The 26,437-nt window shown below is 36.5% G+C and overlaps 1 protein-coding gene across 2 annotated transcripts in view; it reads right to left on the bottom strand.

Annotated features, from left to right (window-relative positions):
• Positions 1–26,437, bottom strand: part of LOC102686914 (protein kinase C-binding protein NELL1) — a 163,808-nt gene that overhangs the window by 133,437 nt on the left and 3,934 nt on the right. For both annotated transcript variants that reach the window (XM_015338274.2, XM_006642640.3), the window contains exons 3-4: positions 12,655–12,805; positions 5,788–5,958 (exon numbers count right to left, since the gene is read on the bottom strand). In XM_015338274.2, the coding sequence (XP_015193760.1) occupies positions 5,788–5,958; positions 12,655–12,805 (322 nt within the window). The remainder of the gene's footprint in view (positions 1–5,787; positions 5,959–12,654; positions 12,806–26,437) is intronic.

Genomic DNA, 26,437 nt, shown 5'->3' on the forward strand with positions numbered 1-26,437 from the left:
ATTAACTCTGCAGGCATCCTGGTACTGAGCAGGGCTCTCAGACCTAGCACTCTTGGAATACTGCTGAACATAACACAAATATAAACCTATTAAGTCTTTATTTCTTTTAAATCTGAACTGTTTATCTGAGACTCCTGAATCACTCGACTAGAGTGCAGGTAAAGACCTTAGGTCCAGGAGCTCCTGATCTGAGTTACATCAGGTAGAGACACAGGGCTGAGCCTGGAAACTGTCTCACATTGCACCTTCTGTCTGTGGTAACTCCTCTATGAACACAGCAGTGCTTACTGTGAGAAAGACAGCATGTAGCCCACAATCATTCCTTGATTGTGGGCTTCATGCTGTTGTGATGTAGGCCATTGTGGGCTACATCAAGTTGTCAAGTACCAAAAGAGCCTAACTGTTTAACAACTGGTGATTCCACGTTGCAGTGCATAAACAAATAACTAGCAATTCGCAATTCAAAGACCACAAAGTGGTGCCTTCAACATGTCTAGCACTGCAAACAGGTCCCTGTGGAATTTTGCAAGTACCTGACATGGTTAACTAATGTCATCTTATTAATCAAATGGATTTTGGAAAAAATGGCTATGGAATATTAATAACTGTGAGGCCCAAAGTTCAAGCAGTGTTCTGAGTGAGCCATTAGAGTACATAATAAGTTCAAGGTGACCCAATTTATTATTAATTTAGTAATTTATTCAAAAAAAAGATGTTGCTGATGAAATCCTAAGCCCTGCCTGCTCCGAACAACTGAAATGGTCAAAGGATAACAGTTTACAAAAGATAACCTTTGTTCCAAGGGCTCTGGCATTTGAGAATTTCCACAATCACTCAGAGCAAAAACATGTTGTTTGATAAATTGTATACATTCTTGCAATTTTTGCAATATCAGCCTGTTTGCACTTCAATTTACATAGCTACACTTTCTGTGGTTTGTTTTAACAATCACTCTACAACACCTGCTGCAATACATGAACAATAACCACATAATGAGAGACATTGTGAACAGCAAAGTACCCAAAAGGCATTACCCAGATTGTTAATATTAACATATTATTTTGAAAAATGAAGGCCTAATTATCAATGCCTAATTTGTCAGCTGTTGGAAGCTGGGAAGCATTCAGTCTGGTACTGCAACCTTAATTTTTAACCAACAGACGCAAACTTAACAAGGCTGCTTGAACTTGAAAGTATATGGATTGTACTGTATATTTACAAGTTAACCAAACAGCTGTGGTTAAGTGTGACAAAGTATATGTTAAAAACAAAACATCATCTAATCCATAATTATCTGCATCACTACTGTACACAGCTCTCAAGAATTGCTACAGTACCTCACAAGCCACATTTGAAGAAAATAACCACAATGTGTCTATAATATCTATGAAGTATACACACTACCGTGCAAAAGTCTCAAATACTGTACCCAATAAGACGTTAAAGTGTTACTTTACGTTATGAGATTCAATAACACACTCAAAGACTCAACTACTATGTCAACTTTAGTATTACTACAGCTTAGTTTGGGTAAGAAGAAATCAAGCTTGTCATTCAGCAAACATCATCATATTCAAGAAACAAATTACAAAAAGTCCAAATGAAAAATGTCAAAGATTTTTGTAAAATCTATGCAATGCAAATTATGTTTGTCTCAATTATTAAGCAGAATGCTAACAAACCAGTTCATATATGATAGTCTGTGTCTCTGAGGGGTTATGTTCAGTGCTATAAGGTTCTGTAAAAACAATCATAAATAAAACAGTATTATTGCTGTAGAAGATCTTTGAGCTCACATTCCTTATTCGTACTCTTTGCCTGTGCATACCAAAATTACAAGTATAATAAATATGCATGGTTTCAAAACATCCACATGCCTAATTACAAACATCGGGCAAACCTATACTGGTGACATTGTGAATCAGTTGTGATTCAGTTGTGTGCAAAGTACACGTCATGCATACCAACATGGTTGACAACCCCAGAATACTGGCAAACAAATGGTGCTTTCTGATGGTTCTTCGATCCATTTGGTCTTTGGTCATGATGGAATACAGGTAGGCAAGTTAAAGCATTAAAGGTTCTGTCAAATAACATCACTGTTTGGTGGCAGCAACTGTGCAGTGATGGGGCCATTTAGTCCAATAGGAATTAGTTTATTTATAAGGATGTTAATACTGCACAACATTTAGTACTTCTGATTACATTCAACTTGCAATAACATCAATGTCCAATACAATACCTTCATATTAAAACAGTAGTCACTGTTTCCAGCAGCTACACATAGGCCAAACCGCCTAGCCAAACATACGCATGAACTCTGACAAAATGTACACAAGAATGCATATTGAAATAGCGTTTCATAGAAATACACTACACGATTACTTGCCTGCCAACAGTTGCAATGGTACAGTATGTAATCATATAGCTCCAAGTCTCTCACATTGGGACTAAATTAAAATATATGCATCAAGTCTAGGTTAATTAAGAAATTAATGAATGTAAAATTTTGAAACTGCTGTAGATGCTTGCAAATCTGCCAATTAACCAATGTGTTTTTTGTACATGAATACAAAAAAACATCAACATAGCACAAATGGTATGCAATCTCAATTTTTGATGGAAAATGTCATGCATTACGAGTTTTGGACCCTTGAGAGCTATGTTACTAATTGACAAAAGTTTAGGGTTCCCTTGCAGCTGAATCACGAGATCACAAACAAATACTGTGTCCTTCACCTGCTCACGAATGTTGGAGACAAGATTTATCATGAATAATAAAGGGAGTGGAAGTCACTAAAGTATCTAAGTGAGGAAAAGACTCTCAATGAGCACAAAATAACAATCCTCAATAGCAATGCCTCTATAGCAAAAAGAATACAATTATGGCTTGATGCACAGAAAATCACATTTAAAAAACAAATCAAATCAACATTTAAAACACAAAGCTCTTCCTTGGACAGCATCATGGGTAGCCTACAGTACATCTTAGATGATCCTCTATTATCAAACGAGTTGTTGTGGTCAAATATCTTAACCAGGATAATAAAATGTAGTTACAATAAGACAGCAACTGTAGTTAATGTGCAAGCTAGTACAGTAACCTAACTGATAGTTAGCAAGGTGGGGGGTTACCACTTTCCTAAGTTTTTTACTGCCCTGGTAATGCTGTCCTCTCATGACAAGAACCTCTCAAGACTTTCTGTGTCAATCTGAGATGAAATGCCATTCTTTTGCCAGCAGTAACATAAAATATTAACAACTCAGAGCCCTCACAATGACCTGGATAGATGTCAACATTAACCACTAGAAAATAATGTCAGTGATCTGGAAGTTGCTTTACAGACATAATGGAGGATCATCTAGGTGGTACATCTGCAGGGTCTCTGCCAGTCTATGCCTCACAGAATGCATGCCATTGTTTGAGCTAATTGTGGAGTCACTATGTATTGATCACATACTGTATGTAGGGGAATCTGAGTAAAAGCCACTAAGTGATCCATACCATATGGCTTACAATGATCACAAACATGTTCATAGGTGATGCAATGTTGCATTCAAAGCACAGAATCTTACATTTTATCCCCATTTACTATTTTCAGGAGGAAAAACTTAAAACATGTTATACTATATTGCTCTTTTTAATTCTCATGTGTATCAAAGTTTGTTTTCTAAAATTCAGTATGTTTTAAAAAGCAGTGCTATTAAACAGGGACCTACACCGTATAACAAGATTATTCAAATTCCCCTCATCTGCATTCATTCCCCTCAGCATCACCTCACAATCTGCATCATGCCAGATACTATTACTAAAAAGTTATAAAGTCATAACAACAGGGTTCTCAGCATCCAGCAAGCTGAACTGTTAGTCCAAAAATCTTTAGGCTAATATTTACTGTAGCGATCTGGAAAGTCACCAACTTGCTACAATGTGCCTGTGCTGAGATGACAAGCGCTGACAAGCACATTCAGCAAGATCTCAAGCACAAAGCTTTCTATTGCCTGACTTATCCAAAGGGACAAGGAGAATTTTAACAAAGGAAGAACTGATGATTTTGTGCATCACAGAAGGTAGGGCATCTTAGGTGTTAAGAGTTACCTAATTTTTTTTAATATCGGTTGTTGTCTGCATTCTGATGTAGTAAATTCTAGAAAACTACATGTAATGGACATAACACAGAACACCAAAAGAAGAGACTAAAAAGCAATTTCTTAAGTTGCTCAAACAATGGACTTATACCGTAACAAACTTGTGTCCATAACAATGAATTCCACAGAAAATTACCTATTTAAAGTGGATATATGCTCTTGGTAGTCCAATCGATGAATTGATCTGCCAATGAGAACCCACATTGCTCAAACTCACTGTTGAATCAATTAAACTATTACAGCCCTAACAGACACGCATCTATTATCTACATATCCATTATCTGTGAGACAGAATGAATTGGAAAAAGGAAAAGGCATCCATCTTCTACATTTCGTGGATAACTATATTTTAAAAAGGAGATTTAACATCAAAGGGGCGTGACATGGTGTACATCAAAATGCCACTCTATCAGCAAAGCCTACTAAGGGCCACTCTCTTCAGACCAGCCAAAACAAAAGTTGCAACTGCAAATGTTCAACTTGATAAAAACAGATTTGATCTAAAAAATAGCATTCGGACATTTTGAACACTATGATTTGACAAGTTTTGATATTTTAGCATATAACAGAAAAGCAGACTATTCATGGTTAAACAGCAGCCCTTTACCGTATATTTTGTAATATATTGTAAGTAGACAATTAAGTTACTTCACATATTAATTGTTTACATCTATGGTGTTCTACCTTAATGATTATTTCTAATTAAACTTTCAATTCAAAACAAAACCATGTAATGTATTCCAGAATCTGACTGAACACTTTTGAGTCATGGAATGTATTAACTACCCATAATTGGGCAACAGCTCACCAGATGTATTATAGCCAGCCCATGAGTATATTTTGTCTGACACGCCAAGGTTGTCAAACAGGTAATTACCTCTTTTCTCAAACTGATCTGCAATAATCAATTTAATATATATTTTAATGATTGCAGACTGACGCTTTCCTTTTTGTTGACAGTGTTATTAATAAAATTCACATCCTTGAAATCAGAACTGAGACTGTCGAAATACATCTATCATTCACAGTAATCACAGTTACAAGAATAATCACAACAATAATAAATCCTTGGCTGAAAAGCAATATGCAGATATTATAGAAAATATGATGAAATCACAATGCAAAGCAGCCTCTGTGCCACTGCTCTTACATGTGATGAGATCATATTGTGTTATTCATCCACCTTATTTAAAGTATGCTTTTATATATACCTACAGTTAAACTGAAGGTACAGTAGATGTAGAGACTTTAACTACCAAGACCAGAGTGCTTTTTGAGACTGCTGTTGTTTCCATCCCCCAGCTGTCTCTACACAAATGTTGTAGTCTGTCCAGGGACTCTGCAATGAGCATGACGTACCAGAATGCATCAGTACAAGTACTTCTCCTTGCATTTCTGTGGCTCAGGTGGCTCCACTGAGAGGAGTCATTTTTAAGATCGACAATGTGGCTTCATGGAGATGTTTTGGAGTGTGCAATTTTCTTACAATGACATAATTAATTCTGAACCGCAGTTTGGTTTACTTTTGATTTTTGCTTTGCTCGGGATTGCCCCTTTAACAATTCAGTTATCCTTAAGCTGCAGGAAGTAACATGCTTGTAAGATCACAACATGCAAAGTGTGATGCAAATGTCCTACCTGTTGCAGTCTACATGAAGAAGCAGGTGCGAGGCACTGACAGAAAGTGCGATCTTATGCCACTGTCCATCTGCCAGCCGGTAAGGAAAAGACTCCCTTCTGGGTTTCCCGTTGAATAGGTAATGGTATCTGATTTCTTCTCGTAATCCACTGCTCTCCAGTTCAAAATAACTGTTGATTTAAGTCACAAGAAATAAGATTTCAACAGCCTGCTCCTGTGTCAAGAACATACACACATCACAGTAAAGTAGGGAATATCAACGTTTTTATCAAATCCACCTAAAGAGAATTGTAGTATGACAATAAGCAAAGAAATAATTAACATATCTGGAGCTTAAACTTATTTAAACTACTGGGCCAGAATCTTCCGTTTTCTGTGAAAGAGTAATGCTTGTGTCTTGTTAGGCAACAGAAATCTTCCAGCAAAATCAGTGAGAGACGCACCAATCAGTGTTAACTCTCCTGTGAAGCACTGCAGACCATGGAGCATGTCAAAAGATGAATGGGTCAAAAAGTTGCCAGAGGAACCATAGCTGCAGTGAAATACTGGAGTTGCGGTCATAAGCAACTGGTGAATCTAATTTGGGTAGGCATATAATAAAACTACTGAATTTGAGATATCAACTTTTTGATAAAAAAATAAATTGCTGATATTCTAGAGATTCATGACTGCCTCCTTATAACAAACAAACGCTTTGCTAATAAATGATGCTGCAGGCACTAAGAGCTAAGTAAAACTATCTTTTAAAAACTACAGACAAAAAGGTAGGTGAGGTCAAAACTCTCTTTACCCACAGCTGCCACAACAAAGGAGAGGCCAAGTCAATAAAAAAGCTTCAATAAAGCTTCAATAAAGCAAGTGATGGAACACAGCACTGAGAGACATCAGGGTCAGAGGGCCTGTGTTTCTGTAGAAATATATGTACATGATCAGCTCTTGATAGCTTTGATAAATAAAGAGCAAAGGGGAAAAGATCATTAATGATGGAGTTGTACTCAGCCGAGCATGAGATTTTATCCCCCCCCCCAACTGCTACAAACTCAGCTTGGCTGTGCTACCAGACCCAAGTAGACCTCATAAATATTTATAGGAATAAGCACAGTAGTGTCACACCGAATACAAAGTGAGAGGGGGAAGAGGGTGAAGATTAGTCTCATAATTGTGTATTAGCATTAACCAAGAACATCATAGAAATGAATATGATGTAAAGCTATATATACATACAAAGGTTTGCACACAGACACACTCTAAAACTAATGTAATTCACTGATTTATTACAGTAAGTGTAATACTTTAATTTCTAAAGTACACTACCATTCCTTAGATACTACTGAAAGATTACTAAACATTCATTTGGCCTAAGAAGTGGTAGTTACGGTCTTGCAGTGAATTTAAATCTTCATAAATGAAGATTGAAGAGGAGCGGGTGCAAATATATTTTAAGAATACAATTCAATGCCTATGTCCATTTTTTGTGGTTTCCACAGAAAATTTCAAAATTTCTATTTAAAATTAGACACTTCAAAAACAATATTCCTCAATCAGCCCCTCTTCAGCTTCTGCTAATACCAGTCTTTGCCACAGTGGGAGTGTATTAACTCGACACTATGTTCAGTGAAAAGCCACAGGTGTAGCTTGGACTAGATTTAGTGAGACTGTTGTCTTCTGCAGCTCTTGTCATTTTGCATCTCAGAGGAGAAGAGATATGCAAAGGGGACTAAAAATTAAAATTCAGAACATTTGCTTAGGAACTCTTAAATATTAATTTGTAATAGCTCTAGAAGGTCAACAAAACTTTCACTGCTATCAAGGCAAAGTGGATAGAAAACTATTGCCCTTTTGCAATCATTTAAAAACATTTTTTTTGGTTCTGTAAGCCACTACAAAATCTCATTTCAAAAGCATTACCCAAGAACAGAGTGGGTGAAGGATATATTTACAGAGTCAGGCTGGTCAGAATGTTAATTATTAACCTTTAGAGGTTTTTTTTATATTTGGGCCTTTTTGTTTCTTTTCCATTTTTCAATAGTGAAATAATGCTCTTAGAAATTACCTTATACCTGTGAGTCTCCAAACCCACTATGTGTTTGGATCCTACTTCGACCCATGATGACTAACAGTCAAAGGACTGGTTAAACACTGCTTAGCCAACATCAGCTATTTCTGCTGGATCAAGCAATGCAGATAAACTTGCATATTTATTTTGGAGGCCTGAAGTCACATGTATGTACATAACATTTCCAGAAAAAAATGGCATATTTTAAACAGCTTTAAAAAATGAATACCACTTTGGTAGCCTCCATAGTATCCTGTTATTATGACATTATTTGCCAGAAAAAAAACATTTTTAGGAGCTGTTAAAGTAATTTGTTTCCAGAATTGTGAAGCCCCTGCTCTAAAAGTGGAGAAATGCAATAACTACTTCTATTCAAAACCGTTTCAAGACTGGTGGATAGGAAACAATATTACTTGTAGAAGAAAGAAATGAAAAGGCACGACTATGCCTAGCCTAGGACTATAATTCATAAATGCTAATGGGAAACAATACAAGAAAAATGGGCCATGAAAATATACTGAATGATTTCTAAAAATGTGTTTTCAAGTGATTCATTCTACAGTTTTTCCACAAAACAAGGAGAAGTCATCTATGTACTATACATAGTTGTGCTTTGAATTTACCTAAATAAGTAGTATACACTACTGTGCTTTGAGTTTATCCTAAGTAAATCTGTTTATTATTAATGCCGCATACACACTTAACTAAATGATCTAGGTTCCTTTTTATAAACAGTAACCATAGTAACTACGCTTCCCTGCTGCACAAAACACTCATCAGTCTTACCTAACAATTAACACATTGCTAATTACCAGTTATTAATTAAAAAACACTTTTATATGACCTAAAAAATTTGCATATCCACATCACAAATAAAAATCTGGTTATATGTAGAGGTACTGGGAAGATGTGTCCTGCCATTTGTTTTTTAAAGGATAACTCTAGTTAAGTAAACAGAAATCTGACAGCTCATTTCAATCAAATCTAAACTGTTCGCGATGAATGTCAGGAACAAAGTATTTGCATTTTTATACTGACAGATGCAACTGCATAGATTAATGCTAAAGTGTTTTCTTTTACATACCAATGAACTTACCAAAATACATACACAGCTTTATACTGGCTAGAAGGTACCATAACAGGAATATGTATAAAAAAAACACTACTGAATAATCATATAAAGTAATAAACATCTGTACCTACTAACCCTTTTCATATTTGAAATTTCAGTGCATTTCTTCAAAGTCAAACTGGGAATTAAACTGCAAGCTCTAGAATTTGAGGCTTTGCAATTTGTTAGGTCCACTAGTACACGGCTGTCGAGGGAATAAAATTAAGAAGGCTGCAAGCAGAGGCTGGAGAAAAAGAAATATTCTCTGAATGGCCTTAATAAAAAAAGAAAGCAATAAAAGAAAAAATGCAGCACATTTCTGAATGACATTACTTCCTATAAGTAATGGAAGACTAGATGAGTACCTTTCGGTACTAGGGCATAATATTAGGTAAACTACGTAACTGACAAAAAAAACTAATAAAAAATCCAAGTTAATCTGAAAATTTAAATAAAATGTGGGACTTTTTAAAGTAAAAAGTAATTCAGAATCTTACTTTGATGTAGTGCATCAATCTGAAGCTCATTAAAGTGCTGGATAAAGAACTGATGTAAATGGGAACTGTTTTTAAATGTAGGCATTTAAAAACAGTTCCCAAGAGAAAGTACACTGCCAAAACTGATGAAGGACAACTACGTCATACCTTCACCAATTAAAAATAAAAACTGGATTTTTCCATTGTTTACACCTGGTACATTACAGCCTCTTAATTCCTATCTCCAATCTAAAGTTATTGAAGTTACTGCCAGTCCTTTTGTTTTAAAATTTACCAGAACAATATGCAACTTACTGTAAGTCTCATTAAATATTAGAAAATTAGTTTGCTGCAATAACCAGATGCAAAACAAAACCGATTTAGGAATAGAAAAAATGTATATCTGGAATGTCTCAAAAACCTCCAAAAAACAGATGAGATTTTCTCTGATGTTTATGAAGATTAAATACCTGTGTGGGGAATATTTTCTATTGCTCAAGAGGGGCATTTTAAACCTTGAATTGTTTAATGAAAATCCTAATTCCATAAATGCCAGCTTACAAGACATTTACACCAGGTCAAGCAGATAACCTTCCAAATATGAATATGTTCAATTTTAATACTATTAACTGCAAAAAAGAACAAAGACTTTTTGTAATAAAAGGCAAAGTTTGGACTGACAATGTGTTCAACAAATTAAGAGCTATAAAATTGTACTTTAAAACTCGTAATGTCTGCAAGCACTGTACACTCTGCAAAAAACAGCAAAATCAGCTCTACCTTTAAGTCTCATCACTACTGAAATGCCTGTACTGATAACAGACGGTCCTGATACTGTAGTTGGAAACTGCTGGTGGTGCAGAAATTTTGCTTTCTTCTTCTAGTATATTTTAGAATTAAAAATGTGCCTGCAAACTGACACTCTGTAAAAAGCACTTGCAGCAGTATATGAAATACTGGAAACCTACTGTAGGAAACAGTAAAAGAAGGATTCTGGATATCAAAAAAAGTTCCTTGATCAAACCAGCATGGGGAAATATTTCCTTTCCACACAAAAGCAAAAGTGTTATTAAACCTTCTGAATGAGCTGAATTTCCAGGCACTTAAAGGCTAATCTTGAAGCCTTTTTAAAAAAAAAAAAGAAGTGGCACTTGAGTCATCTTTAAAAAAGTTATGCTGCCACTTTGATCATGCTGTCTCCTAAGATACGGCTAAAATGTACCTGCTGCAAGTTAGTCTGTAAATATCAAAGTATGCACTTCACCACTCGCATTTTATGAATGTGAAGATGAAAACAGTAACAAACCGTTCTCATGGGGTAGATTTTTTTTGTGCATCTCATGAGTGATAAAATATAAGAAGGTTCCCAAAACATCTTATTACAACTTGGGTTAAAAATAAATCTGTGTTCTCGACACTATGATCTGCATTTTTCAGCATTCAGTAAACAACATACGCTACCCCACAGACAGACAAACAGGAGTTCAGAAATATGCTATCTCCCATAGAAAACCTGGCAATGCACACAAAATGAAGAGCACATAAGGCAAAACAAAGAGAACTAAGGCAGCTCAAAAGGGAAAGAATAAAAGAAAGCAGTGAGAACACCAGTGAGAACACCCCTTTAGTAAAGTCCCTGGAAAATATAAAACTTCAGTCTCTTTGCTCATTGTTTTCTGGTCTGTGTGTGGATTTATGATAAGCAACTTTTCCTTCTGAATAATGGAACACTACTGTCCTAGATTCCTTTTGGCTGCACAACTGCCAGTATGCAACAGTTCACAGCAGCTTAAGACGGGGGGGTGGGGGGAGTTCAAAAACCATTAAAGGTGAATGGGAATTTTAGCTGGTTGGGAAAGCAGAAAACCGCTCTAAAAAAAATGAAAAAACAGTAGCAATTCACAGTGAGCTAAAATTAAATTCGATGAATTTCAAATGGCCCTATTTAGTCAAGACTGACATTTGCTTCGCCTGGATTTTTCCAATAGAGGCAGGATGGTAATTAACTAAATATGCCCACTGTGCTAAGTGACCCTGTGAGTGGCTGGGGAGCAGTGGGTAAAAATACCATTTTTCCTCAACACTTTATCCCTCATTCTACTAGGATAGTTCAAGAATAGATGAAAAATACTATCCTAGGTGGTTTATTTACTGTAATTACTTTATACTACAGTCATTGTGCATTAATTAACCTCCGCTTTCAGGCAAATTCACACCCTCCCACATACGTATCCAAATTTACAACAGATACTGGTGGAGATGTTTTCAATTGAGAGGATGATCACAGAATATCCTTGATTTATATGTCACTATAGAGACTGGATACCTCAAAACCCTACAATAATAATAATACGGTGTACGACGAAATTGCAGAATATTCAATATCACATCACCCAAGTGGGTACTGATCTTCAGGTGTGCATGGTGGGGTCTCCACTTAAGTGGTCATTACTTTGGGATCATTCTGATTGAAACGTGCAAGGACTTATTATGGTTATTATATCATTGGTTTCAGCCCACAGGAAAATGCATTGTTTCACTGAACCATAGGCAATGTGGGATCAATTCCCTTTCACCTATAGATAAAATTAATCAGATAAAAAAACAGGACCTGTCAAGGGCATGACATTGAGCAATAGGATTAATACCCTGCAGTCTGTTCGCATCAGATAATTAAAGTTGTCTATGGTCAGTAACTGGGACAGGAAACCTCCAAAAAAAAAAAATCGGATTCTGCTAAAAGCTGTGTTATTGTGATACTGGCATTCTATCCTGTGAAACAGAACTGTAACCAATGCCTCAGTATGGTAACAGCAAAGACTGTTAGGAGGTGCTGGTCTTCAGATCAGAAATTAAACCAAGGTCCTGAATGCTTAGTCATTAAGAATCCCATGGCACAATTTGGGAGATTAGGGGTGTTAATCCCATTTTCCTCTCCAGAATTGCTCGATTTAGCCTACGAACATTTCCCCCTTTACTCAACCGATGAAGTGATTTTTCGCTTCGCCATCTGATCTGCTGAGCAGAGCAGATGCTGCGTGTCATACTGTATAAATGGAGAATGAAGACGGTCCCTACATATACATAGCGTGCAATATTAGTTATTATCTGATGGCATGTTTTGATCAGTTCTTCATGGGAACGGGCAGGATGAAACCCATGAAAACAATTACCAAGAACTGTGGAGTCAGAAGACAAAACAATTAAAATAAAAATATATTACCTGTGGTCTGAGTCATGGATGGAGAATATTATCCCTGAAGTTAATGACTTCTGCTGGACTGACGCAAGGAATGTGAACTCACTTTTATTCCTAAAGAGCTGAACAATCTTCTCAGCAACATGTGGTGGAGCATGGACTTCTCTTTCTACATCTAGAAAATGTGCAAAAAGGGTAAGAAAACGTTTAAATCAACAGAATCTTCAGTACATTCAATAAATGCAAAAATTGTAGGCAACTGACTACTAGAATCTACTACTACATTCCTACTAGAAAACCTGTATCATCCTATCATAAAACATCATAATTGTTCAAATAAATTCACAGAACAGGTTGATAAAAATACATTTTTAAATTGGTTTAAAGATAGAACATGCTACAGCTACACTGCTATAATTGATTTCTTTTTCATTCCCTTACTACATTATACACAAATGCTTAATATATCCTCTCTTCTCTTTTTAAAAAGCAAATTACAAATTTGAATGGCATCCATCACACTCAAAAGCTTGGTTAAAAAAAACAGAGGGTCAGGAAAAATGCATAAACGTGTGCCAATCATTCACATTCTTCAGCTCAAAAGACATCTTCCCTACCCAGAAAACCTGCAACTCATAATGTTTCATAAACCTGCTGAAGATAAACCAGATGAGCCGAGAGTGTTGGAAAGCAACAGCTCTCTGGATCCACAGTAGAGTGCATTCTGCATTCAACTGCATGTTTCTTTTGCAATCAGATTGAGTTTGTCACACAGAAAACTATAAGACAGAATGCCATTCTGCACTTGTTCCATTCAGTATGTTTTAAATATCCCTGGGGTTGCACGGCAAGCTCAAGAAAACACCAAAGAGTGCCGCTGACCTGCTCTTATATTTATATAAAATAAGTGGTTTAGAGTTTTTCACCTGAAAATGAAAATCAAAGAATATATTTTTTCATTCATGACGCAGTAATTTTTAGGGCTTATGAAGAATACTGGTACAAACGGCTGCAATCTTTAATTGATCCACACAGCTGACACAGCACAGGGAAGCTATATCTAGTTCACTCCAAATTCTCCCAACAATACGTCCCAAATGTCCCTGTATTGAACAGCTGTGGGGGAGAGGATAATTAAATCTCCAATACTTAAATCACTGAACTTTCACCTTTTGTCTGCTTCTAAAGGAAGCTACTGTATCTGTACATTAAAGTCTGTTTTTGAGCTTGCTTGCGGTCTCTCAAGGGGTAGATACAGAATTTCACCAGACTTCTCACTTCTGGCCTGACCTAAATTCAGATCACTGTAAATTATAACACGCTAGCAAGAACTTCCCCCCCATGAATCTTTCTTCCAACAGAAAGACGACATGAGTATTCTTTGAATCGCTTGTTTGTTATATATCTTAGAAGGTATGGTTTATGAGCGGTCATTTGAGATTATATTAAAGACTTCGAAGAACAATGCATAGTGAACTGGCAATAAACATTTGTAATTTTCTGTTTTATTTCTCTTTACACATGCTAAAAGACATTATCAAGGAAATAACCACATTACATTAAAAAATAAATGTTCATCTTGTAGTAATTTTCAGCTCTCCCTCTGTAAAGAAGGATTTCCAGACAAATTGCGATAATGATTATTGCAACAATATGTAATGTCTGATCTGAGTAACAGGAAATTTGTGACGGTGTGAGACATGTTAATTATATCTCATTAAGCCTAACCATCATTGTATAGCAGTTCATCAGGTTTAGCTCAAGGAAAGTGAGTGAGTTTGTAGAGGTATCTTTATAAAGCTTTCAAACTAAGAGGCTGTACCGCACAGTAAATGGACAGGCATCTGTTCTGCTTGTCTGCTTAAAAACATATTGCTGCTCACATTAAGTAAGCCTGTTACTCCACACTCAACAAGACAAAGAAACATGTGAAGCTCATGCTGAAAAGACACCACTGTCAGCAGGAAACGTCTTCACAGACAGACTAAATCCAAGCAGCCTCTGGAGAGGTTCTGCCTGCTGCCTCCTTCCAGTGCCTTTACACCAAGCCTTCTCAGTTGAACTCCTCTTCTATTGTATAACTCACGGCATTATTATTTTTTAGCAATTATAAAGAAATGTATTCCAATACCACAAAAACCAGAACACAGTTGTCTTATAAGAACAATGTCCAAATGTATCAAAATTGTACTTTTACCTCAGCACCAGAAAAATGGTAACATTATGAGGTGCAAAAACTACAAAATAAGTACAGTACTTTCTTTTCCCTTTTTAATTTGGACACTGAACACAGCATAGCAGCTACAACATAGCAGGAGTTAGAAATTATTTTTCAGCAATTAAAATTGACCACCACTGCTCCAAACCAATGGTCTATATTGGTCATAATAGGAAATGATATATTAACTTGTTTTTCTAATACATATTAATGTAACATCACTTGTTGATTACAGACGTACTCCTCCTGGACGTTTACATAAAGAACATAAATATTAAGGGTGAAAAAGATGCATTCTAACACTCATATGCATCATACATATTGGCCTCTGCAGACGTGACTGACAGAGGGAAAAATCTACAGAAGAGTCTGGTACACAATGTCAGTAATGCTGAATTGTTTGGCTAACACAGGTAATTTAGTTAGTGGAAAATGTGAACTACCATTGATTAAATCAACCTTGCTTTTTAATAAGTTGTGTTCACAAGGTGTGCAAGGCTAACCACCTGAAAATAGGGAGATTTGCACACCCTGGTATTTCAGGGAGATTCATTAAATACAGCCCCTGGCAATCTTCACAACCTTACAAGCTAACGACCACTGCATCAGACCATGACAAGAACGCAGAGCCTATTCCATGTTCAATAATGCCCTCTCTTTGAACACTTATTTCCCTGTTCCAAGATGAGCTTTTTATATCACAGCATACTCCCACAATCACTACTAAATTAGAAAATTAATTATATCGTGTTTGGCTCAGACACAGTGTGAAAGGTAAACCTTATACACATTATTTTCAGAAATAGCAAACTGTAGAAAAGAAAGTGCTTAGATTTTTTTAGCTTTATATCTCAAAGATACTACTACGTGCTCTAATTTTTACTACGGTGATCAACATTTTCCATCCTTTTGGGCAATACACTCATCCCGATGATACTCTCATTTCCATTTAAATGAATATTATATGCTGCAATGTTCTTCTCATACAAAAACATTATGACCCAATTTTACTAAAGTCTATTATTGTTATAGATCATCCAACTATTACAAGATCCTTATAAACGCTTTAGTCGTGCAAGGGAAATACCTTATGTTCCAATGGGAAACGCCTTTTCATGAGATTTATCAGTGGGCATTGGTGACAACAATGCTACAGTGCATCCTGAGGCCCACAGACCTCCCCCTTCACAGTGAAGCAGTTTATTAAATGGACCCTTGGGTTCTGCTCTAATTTCCTCAAAATGCACAACCACCAGACTAGCAAATGGAAATAAATCAGGACAACCAGGTGTCTGTCCATTTGCATTTCGAAAGCACTCGCTGTGTAGGCTAGTGTAGCCTAATTATGAAACTGGCCTGTATCATAATTGGCCACAGGCTGCAAATCCCCTAAATAAGCCCACATAAGTAAATACCCAGGGCAATTATGCAGTAGGAACTTCCATGAAGCATGAATTCCACCATTAACCAATACAACAATTACTTACACTTACTGTGCAATGAAATCTATTTCTCAGGCCATGCAACAATCTCATAGCAGATTTAGCGCATAAATTGAAAGTGTAGTGCACAACAGCTCCTAATAATGGCAAACTTGTCAGCAGACCACTGGGATTTGGTCAAGTCATTATAATTAAAAGGACGCCGATTCAATTTTTCAATAGCAAAGCCCTTTTTTAATTAATGGAATTCTATAGCACACATGCTACCCTTTGTCAGGTCAGCAATAGGCACTTCAACATCACAGGAGTTTTTAAAGTACTTTTTTTCATTTGTTACTGAACTGCACTGAGCCATTGCCAGCTGTTTTTTTTTTAAGTACTTAAATTTAACAACAAGCCCATGGACACAAAAAAAACTTCAATCAGCCCATCAGCCACAAACAACAAACTCAGTACTTCAGCATCTTCCTATACGTTACAATCAAAAAGCCCATGTTGAACAACAATCAACTTCCTGGTCTGAAACTTTGTTTGGTAAATGTGTGACAATTGCAATGTCTGACATTGGAGCAAGTTATTATACATTACATAATTAAGAAAATACATTTATCAAACTGTAACATTCTGATAGCACTTTCACACCAAGGTCATTTAACATTTGATTTTTCCATAGGAATTCCTGACAAAATCCAGATTTTTAGTTGTGAAATAACATACATGTATTTGATTGTTTTCCCATGGAGTCCTTATCTATATACCTTAAAGACAAAACAGGCATCTATTTGTAACATAACTGTCACACAGTCCTACTAAATGAGAAGAATGCCAGGATCAAAGACACCAGTGCACTTATTTCTGAAAACATTTATCACTTGCCTTTGTGATGCATGCAAATATGTATAATGCTTTTTCTCTTTGGAAGATCATTTATGTAAGTCTTTTGTTCCATGCAGTAATCAAATCAAGGTTGACAGAAACAGTAATCCAAGATCAGACTTTGTTAAACTACATCTTGGCTCAATGCGAATCCAATCTGAGGCTTACAACATCTCTAGCATGAACTGATAATCGGCACTCGCATGCTCTGCATCTTCTGTGTACACATTTTATTGAGTTTACAGCTCAAGGGAAAAGGTTTCCAGTTTAAATTATGCTAATTTGCGGCGAGTTCTTTTCCTTCAGCTTTTGACATTTCCTTGAGATGCAGCTGCATAGTGCATAAGATCAGCATGTCATACTCAAAGGATTCACACTCCTGCCTCCTACAGAGTTTATATCTCATTTTAATTATTGTTTCACTTTAATGGGTTTTCATTAAATTAGGAGGCATGGTAATAACTAGGGCGAATGTGTCATCCCTCCACAATTTGAACAGTCAATAAAATGTGTCTTGACAAAATGTAATCGTTTTACAGTATCTTAACAACCCAACAGTGATTCTAAAAAACCATCAGAATCAAGAGGAAATCAAGTACAGAGAACTGATGCTTTCCAAACTCCACCTTCTTCTGGCCCATGTTACATTTCTCTGTAAATGAATTAGTTCCTAATTTATGAGCAATGTTTTGGCAGATTCAGGTATTATAACCTTTGGGTAGCCAATATGACCCAAATACCATTTAATCACTTCACTTTAATAAATAATCCCTTACAAGACACTCTTGGTTCTTTTCACATTTGAAAACTGCATATTTGTTACTAAGAAACGTGGCAACTTTTTTTTTTTACTAATCATGCAGGCCACATGTACACAGCTGCACTGCACACACAAATCCTGCAGGTCGTAGACCTTTCAATTTCAGAGGGTTAGCTCACCTAACAGACCTAGATCACATGACACATATACTGAACATTAGGAAATGGGAATTTTCTAGCATTGTTTTTCCCTCACAAACAGCACACAAAGTCTTATCAGTTTTTCAGAGACACGACAAAAGAAGAAATACTGCAGCCATCTTTATATTTTAAAACGAGACTTCAGATAATGTTTTCAAGAAGAACAGTTCTTAACTGTTAGATTCTGTTGGCTGTTTCCTTACAAGTGTCACGAAAACAACCACGCTCAGCCCCCCGGGAATATAAAGAACCGTGCTCACATCACTATTTCTGACACTGTCTTACTGAAAAGCTCAATTTCCTTGGAAATATACAACTGTTTTCGCATCTAAGATATGAGATTTACCAATTTAATTTAGGGGAGAAGCGTCAATGCCCATCCTCTTTTGAATAAACATTTGAGCCGTTGGTCTTTTCTCTTTCCTCCACTAACCTGTAAGCAATGTATTCCTCTTTTCAGCTGTAAAACATTTACTTGCTCACATTACACAAAATGTCTTAGGATTTACCACTGACAGGTTGTCAGCTCTTTACTTGACAGAAGTGCAAAAACAGGGTGTTTCACTAAATTGCATTCCAAATGTATTCAGGATAATCTTGGTTCTTGCTCTAGTACAACAACAAAAAATCAAACCTGATGGGGTTTCACATGATCAGTTTACAATCCAAGAATGTCACAACAAAATACATTTCTCTTTTTAAAGGGTAACACCAAGAAGGCTATATTCACCTTTAAAAAGAAACACATCACCTTTTATGAAAAAATTAATTAAAAAAAAATCAGAGAACTGATAGAGATAACACATACTGTGCACAACTTAAGCACCATTGCAACTGATGGTTTTTGGACTTGATGTTTTAAAGCAAAACGGCAGTTGTTATAATTGGAATTTTAAATACACCTCAAGCACAATACAACATTTAAGTTGCAATAGGCTTTGAATTACATGCCTAATGTCCATACAGAGAAGGCAGCTAGCTACTTCTATTATTTCTAGAAATGGACCTGAAATTGGCTATTAGCTGAGTGACATATAAACTTTGAGGAATGTAATCATTAGAATGACTGAAAATTAAAATGAAAAACAGTATTCCAAAAATAAGACATACACTGTGCCTGCAAAATTCAAGATTAAAAAAATCTATCTATGCCAAACTTTCAATAAGGAAAAAATGAATGCAGTCTCTAATACAAATAAAACACAATGCACAAGACTGCACAGATGGCTGGTTTATAATTTATGCCTGTTTATATGTTTAAAATATGAATGAATGATATAATTACAGGGTTTCTCAAAAAGAATATTCTATGGGTCACAAAATTGCTTAATTTAAAAGTTAAGGGTTTTGAATTAAAGGTGCACAATGAAAATTTGAAGAGCTATGTTCTATTTCTAGATGTTATATGTTAATGAAATTGTATGGCTCATTAGGTAGTGTATGAGTTATTAAATATGAGGGAAACATTAACCCTGATGGTCTTAAGGTGTTGTTTATCACTAGTTTTGCAACAAAGCATGAGAAATATATAAGCCAGGGTGAGCTACAGGTCCGGTAAAGGCTGGATGATTGGATTTTGAAATAAGTACTCTTATTTTGGGGGAAGATGCAGTACAATAACACAATCATGGATTTTCACTGTCTTTTGCTAGTAGGAAATACAAGCATGAAGACAAAAAGGAGATAAAAGATTAACATTCTCTGAAGGTGTGTGATAATTTAGAATCAAATATACATATACTTTCAAGGTGTGTCAACAATATTTTTGACCTTAATAACCAAAGTTACTGAAATAATAAAGCAACATGAACAAATTTATGTAATTCATAAATAACATGAATCGAAGTGATAATTCACCCAAAAGACTCCTACTGCATAAATATTATTTACAGATTTATTCATAGTATGATTTTCTTTAGCCCAGACATAATTTTATATCCTGCAAAGCATAGTGAATGGCTTAGTTTTACAGATTGCTTTATATGAAACCCACTTCTGATGTCTTCACATTTTGATGAGATTATCAAGCAATATCAAACACATGGCTGATGTGCTGACCTGATCATCACAACACTCTTTAATTCAATACCAGCTGATTACAGAAGACAGTGGTCATTTATTTACATGAATATATGCAGCAGCTTGACAATCATATTTCAGTTGTACCTGATCCCCAGCAGAGATATCATACAAAATTAATTACTGAAGAATATTACACTGACATGTATTTATTTCCATACCAGTTCATAACAGGAATGTACCAGTAGGAATGCATATCCTGGAGGGTGTTTTTGATATACAGCTTAAACAAAAATGCATAAGACAGTGGAAAAATAACTCACATTTTTGATGACTGAAAGTTGAGCTAAAAAGCTATATTAAAGATTCTAGAGCTTTTTATGACTAGCTATATAAAGGAAATTATTTTCCCCCCACTGGTCCACTAAACGTGTTGAATTTATACTCTACAGATCCAGGTGAGTTTTTCACTAGCTGTTTTGAAAGTCAAGCAACAGCCAAACACTGAAACTACCTGGTACCGGCTAAGAAGAAAGCAGGTCAGAGAGTATATTAATGACTTTTATCATCACTTGGCTTAAAATAATGCTTGAAAACAGAATAAGGTAGTCTCTAGTAGTGTTGTAATACAGTAGAAATAAAACTTGAGCTCAAGTCTTCTGAAGTGCAAGTTCATATTACAGTTATCTGGGAAGAAACTTAAAACCACCGTTAAGTTAAAACCACTCAAATAAGTTTATTCTCCCAAAAAATATTGACAAGTGCATTTCTCGTGAATTGCCAGGTGTTGATTTCTTCAATAAATGTGATATCCTGAATCACACGTAGAACAATACGGACCAAAAATATCCCATCTAGGCCAGTCAACCCTGGGCACATACTGTACAGGGGGATATCAGATCGGCCCAGGTATGCCAGTGCAATGTGGGTGTTAGATTCTTGTCCTACCAAGGTCCATTACAAGTTTTAAAAGATGTGGGGGTATTTTAAGCTAGTTAAGACAATTTGAGTAAAGTTGGAATAAAGATATTAAAACAGTGGGTGGCACAGAGGCAGTGTGGTTAGTACTGCTGCCTTATAGCACTGGGGCCCTGGGGTGCTATCTGCATAGTTTGTATGTTCTCCCCAGGTTTGTGTGGGTTTGGTCTGGGTTCTCTGGTTTCCTCTCACAAGGACATACTGGTACATTATCTGGCTTCTGGGAAAATTGGCGTGGCACGAGTGTGTTCGTGTCTGTGTGTGCCCTGTGATGGACTGACGTCCCATCCAAGGTGTATCCTGCCTTCTCCCTTTGCTTGCTGGGATAGGCTCTGGCTCCCTATATTGGATAAGCAAATGGATGGATTTATTAAAGCAGTATAGAAAATTGCTCTTCTGCTTTAGAATTACAATTTATATCTTCAGATACCTGAAAATGCTTTACAATGTGAGTCTTATTTGTTTCTAATTTATAATAGATTGAATAATTGATCTTCAAAAGACTAAAAACTGCTCAGGATAAAAACATATGAAGAGAACCGTAAATGTAACTTGGCCAGTATGAATACAGAGGGACACCCACACAGTTAGTCATGTGTGGGGTTGTTCAAGGTCAGTATCTGAAGCTGATGACAGCTAATTGAGGGGGTGTATTCCATGAAGAGACATGCACAGGCTGTAGGAGGTGAGAAGGACTGACTAGTCACTGCAGGCTAACCAGAGGAGGTTGTTCCAGAAGTCCTTTACAAATATGAATTCCCACATAAACCTACCCATCCAGCCATCTCATCCATTCCAAAGCATTCATAAATCTAAGTGCACACATATAGAACTAATGACCATTCCAGGCATTTACAGTATAGAAACCTAATATACTGTAACAACGATAAAGAGAGAACAGATATACTGAACTCGATACTAGTGTACCCATAAGAAACTTTCAAGAAAGATTCAAGGCAAGCTGGAGCCTGTCCTGGAATCATGAGGCCAGATTATATATGGCTATGCCCTATCCTGGAATCTCTGTTGAGTGCCAAAGAGAAAGGAACAATGTAGAAATGATCAACATGCCTGAACACCACATCCTGGGATGGTGGAGGGACACTGGAGCAGCTGGTGAAAAACTACATAAAAAGACAGTGCGAATATTGTAGCAGATCCTCCTCTAAGGTAGCATGAGCACAAAGGACTCATATACATTAACCATATTTTATCTAATGTATAGGATGCTCCTACTGAGAGAAGCTCAGAAAACCTGATGTTCTAGCCCTTCAATCCTTAAGCTTGGCTATTAGCCTTAGCAGCTCCACTTCCCCGCACAAGTTCTTCCATTAATTTCTCTTAATCAGCTGAGGATACTGTCTGGCCTGAGGTCGAGACTTAACTGTATAATCTTTCAACGATCTAACACAGCAACGTGCGATGCGTTTAGTTTCCCTAAATATTCAAACAGGCCTTAGTAATCTGTCCGAAGCACCTCGAGTTGTCTCACCTGACACTTTACAAATCAAACTACCTGGGAGTAGATGCTCTCCGTATTGTTCTGTTCATTTATACAGAGAGAGAAATCGACTGCAACACCTCAAGTGAGCTTTCTCGGACAGCAGAATATCCGGAATACTTTCTCTGGTCTTTGGAGTGGTTTGGCGCCATTTTCAGGAGTCGGACCTGAGTTCACTAGACCAGATTCTTCTAACAAGCCAGGTTCTGAACCCAGGACCCTGGAATCATGAGGCCGTGGTGCTTCAGGAAGGCGTTTCCTTACGGTGTATGAATTAGTCTACAAGTCGCCAATACCCATAGAGAGATGATTTTAGGAAAGAGAAGAATCTGCTTATTGATCCTAATCTCAAACGGCAAAACCATCTGATTTATTGTGAAAGATGAGGGCAGAATCCCAGGTTCTATGCAACAATAACAAAAACTAATTTTCTTTTCAGAAAAAAATATTATTGACAGTTACCTGGCTGCCAATGACATAGAGGATTAAGGTTATACAACCTAAGTGTTGTAAACTACACATTATAAAATCTTTAGTACATATTAGGTACTCTACATGGTAGATTTTTTCCACAACACACCCATAAAATGAAGAGAACACAGGACACACCTCTTTAACATCACTATGAGATTTCGGCCAAGTAAAACATTTCAACTGGGAAATTGGACTATACCCAACAGACAAAAGGTACCAGGCTACTCTACAGAAAGATAACCTTTCAATGATTCCTCAACGTAAAAAATTAAAGGAGCATTTCCTCCAGTAGGATTTCCTATTCCTGGAAAAAATTATCATGACTGAATCTTTAAAATGATTGCTGATAAAGTAAATGAGTTCAATGTTCAATCTAAAGATTGTTATCCAGCTAAGATAAAGAAGTAGTGTGGCAAAACAGCAGAACTGATGCAATGTCTGAATATGGTTTTTGATATTGGCAATTGTTGATATTAATCACTTATTACATCCTAAATGCAGTACCATATGGTTTATTATATTCTTTGTAATCAACACTCCTCCTTAAAAGAGATATGGAAAGCAAAGAACTCTGTGGAAGACCTGAAATAACATTCACAGATGGAAGGAAACCTTCCGACAGAAGCTTCCCCATCTTCACTTATCACACAGTTCAACAAATATAGCACTTCCTGGAAAAAAAAAAAAACTGTTGTCCTTCTGTAATAAAGAATTAATACCATGTAAATATTTTTTATGATTATTGCACGGTGATGTGAGAGAGCGCAGCTTCACATCCTCTGCTGGAACAGCCCACAACTCATGAATAAAATATGAAAAGTTTGATAGCCTCCATTGCAGAGGGTTCAGTGACAGCCAGCGTGCCTTGGATGCTAATAGCCTCCTCACACTCCCTCCTGAGCTGTCAGTTCCTGTATTTGGCATGGGCTTTCACTTGAAAATTTGTGCCACATGTGTCCCCACAGCACTGTGCTTTTGGCTAGAGCAGTAACACTATAGCACGATACTTCATGAAACAGTTACTGAAAACAGCAAAGTAAAACAACAGCATTTAAGATGATTTCTCCGACATCACAAATTATCCACGAGACAAATCCTGGTTTAAGTATTTAGGATTGTCCCATCCTGATTTAGTATGGCTGTGCACGCAGGTTTGCCTATTAATATAAGGACACAATTTAAAAAAAATATATACCCACAAAGATAGTAAATCATGCACGAATTATTCATGAAGAGGATGTCCATGCAATGTAAATCATTTTTTATTACAAAGTTGGTACTTGTATTACGGAGAGAATTGTCTGGAACAAGCTGCCAAGCCAGGATGCTGCAACTGATTTTTTAATAAATAAAGGATAAGATCGTCAATTAGCTGCCTCAAATGGGCTAGGGGGACAAATGGTTTCCTTGCATTTGGACCCTTTCTTATGTTCTTTCACCCCATGTCAAGAATAGTACTGTAAATCAAAATAGAATAGGAGTCAATGGGAAGTCCTCACATAAATCGAAAAACAAATGTGCATATGTGACTCCCACACTCTAGGTAAAAGCTCTAAATTAATACTGTACTAGCAGTTGAATGGCCTTTTTAATAACAGGAAACAAATATGCATCACCTTAAATATACATCCCATAACACTCTATTATAAGGTTTTTCTTAGCACAAGGGCTAATAATGAGGGTCATAGAGGGGGTCTCCAGTATTGGCTAAGCTTCACTGTCTGCAAAACTAATCAAAAGCACTAAAATCCAAAGCCCAAAAGTAAAAAGAAATTCTGAACAGTATCTTTAAAACAAGGACAATGAGAAAATCAATAAGAGAAGACCTGGAAAGTAGGAATTATAATCTTAACTGAAGCATTATTTGCATCAATTTGCCTCTAGCAATCTTTCAGGGTGCACTATCAGCAGTGAAATTATCCCTTTTGGGTTTATATTTCCCCTGGAGGTTAGCCAACCTCCTTCACCGTGTGAATTCCAAAAACGGTCAAACTTTCAGAAAATAATCTCAGAGCCAAGCTATACAGCAGCCTTAAATTATTCTCACCTTAATTTGTTTTTTTTTCCCCAAAACAAGCCATCAAAATAGCCATGTTTCTGCTTAATGAGATTTTAGGTCGGTACAGAGCAGTGAAAGACTGGAGGAGAAATGTTCTCCAATACAGTGTAAGAGTTGTGAGCTTCAGACAGGATCCCACAAGGTTTGTGAAAGACCTATGGGTACCAGAGGGACTGTGCAAATGAGAATTTTAATGTGTTTCCTTCCTATTAAGTGTACCTGAGATTTTACCATTTTCCTGCACATCACAACATCATCCATTTTGTACCAGTATACACTTATGCTGTTTATTAATCACTCACAAGTGCTATTTATAACTCATGTTATTGCTCCCAGTACACAGCATTTCTTCAGGGAACTGGTGGTAAATATTGTCCAAATGAGAAAAAAAAACAAGCTGCATCTTCTTCACTAAGCTGTTAGTTACAACAAATATCTATTTTTTTAATATTTATTAAATAATACACATTAAGCTAGAGAGGTTTATTGCATGCATTCTAATTATGAATTATTTTGTTTTGTGATTGCAATATTTTATGCTAAACATAGAACATTAAACCTTACCATTTAAATATATTAACATGCAAAATTGTATTATTAGCAGATCAGGAACATTTTAAATTTTACAAGATTATTTAATCAAATCTTTTTACTTTTTAAATTTCTTTTCAAGGCGAATGGCTGACTTGACAACACCTACACTCAAATCACGACACTTTGCTGTCGTTCCTTCAAAAGGATTGGGGGAGGGCTCAAGAATTATGCACAGATCTGAATAAAACTAACAAGTGGCTGACAACTTGTCAAAGAAAAAGAAAGCAATTCCAGTCACCCGTGTCCAGGAAGCATCTTTTCTAAGCTAATTTAACAGATTCTTCTCTTTCCTAAAGTGAAAGGGAAAAAAACGAATTGAAACATATTCATGCCCCCAAGTGTATCTATACACTATTAAAACTGGTCATTTTTGTATCTCTTGCAAGACAATATGTGGTCTGCAGCTACACTGCACACAATAAACAGATCTATAGAGGAACCAGAGCAGGATTTAGAAACATATAGATTCTGTAACTGGGTACTACAATGGCATGATACTCAGTATTGCTGTCTCACAGCTCCAGGGTATGGGGTTTGAGTCCCGTCTCAGGCACCTGTCTGCACCGGTCTGTGCAGATTGCATTGTCATCGTTTTTTTGCCAAATGAAAAGACAAAGCACATCCTCCGTAGCGTGAACTGCCAAGTCACCTACCTCTTTTCAAACTTAAAGGGCCGATGCATCTTT

This window comes from Lepisosteus oculatus, chromosome 21, assembly GCF_040954835.1.
Source record: "Lepisosteus oculatus isolate fLepOcu1 chromosome 21, fLepOcu1.hap2, whole genome shotgun sequence".
Classification (NCBI taxonomy): Eukaryota; Metazoa; Chordata; class Actinopteri; order Semionotiformes; family Lepisosteidae; genus Lepisosteus; species Lepisosteus oculatus.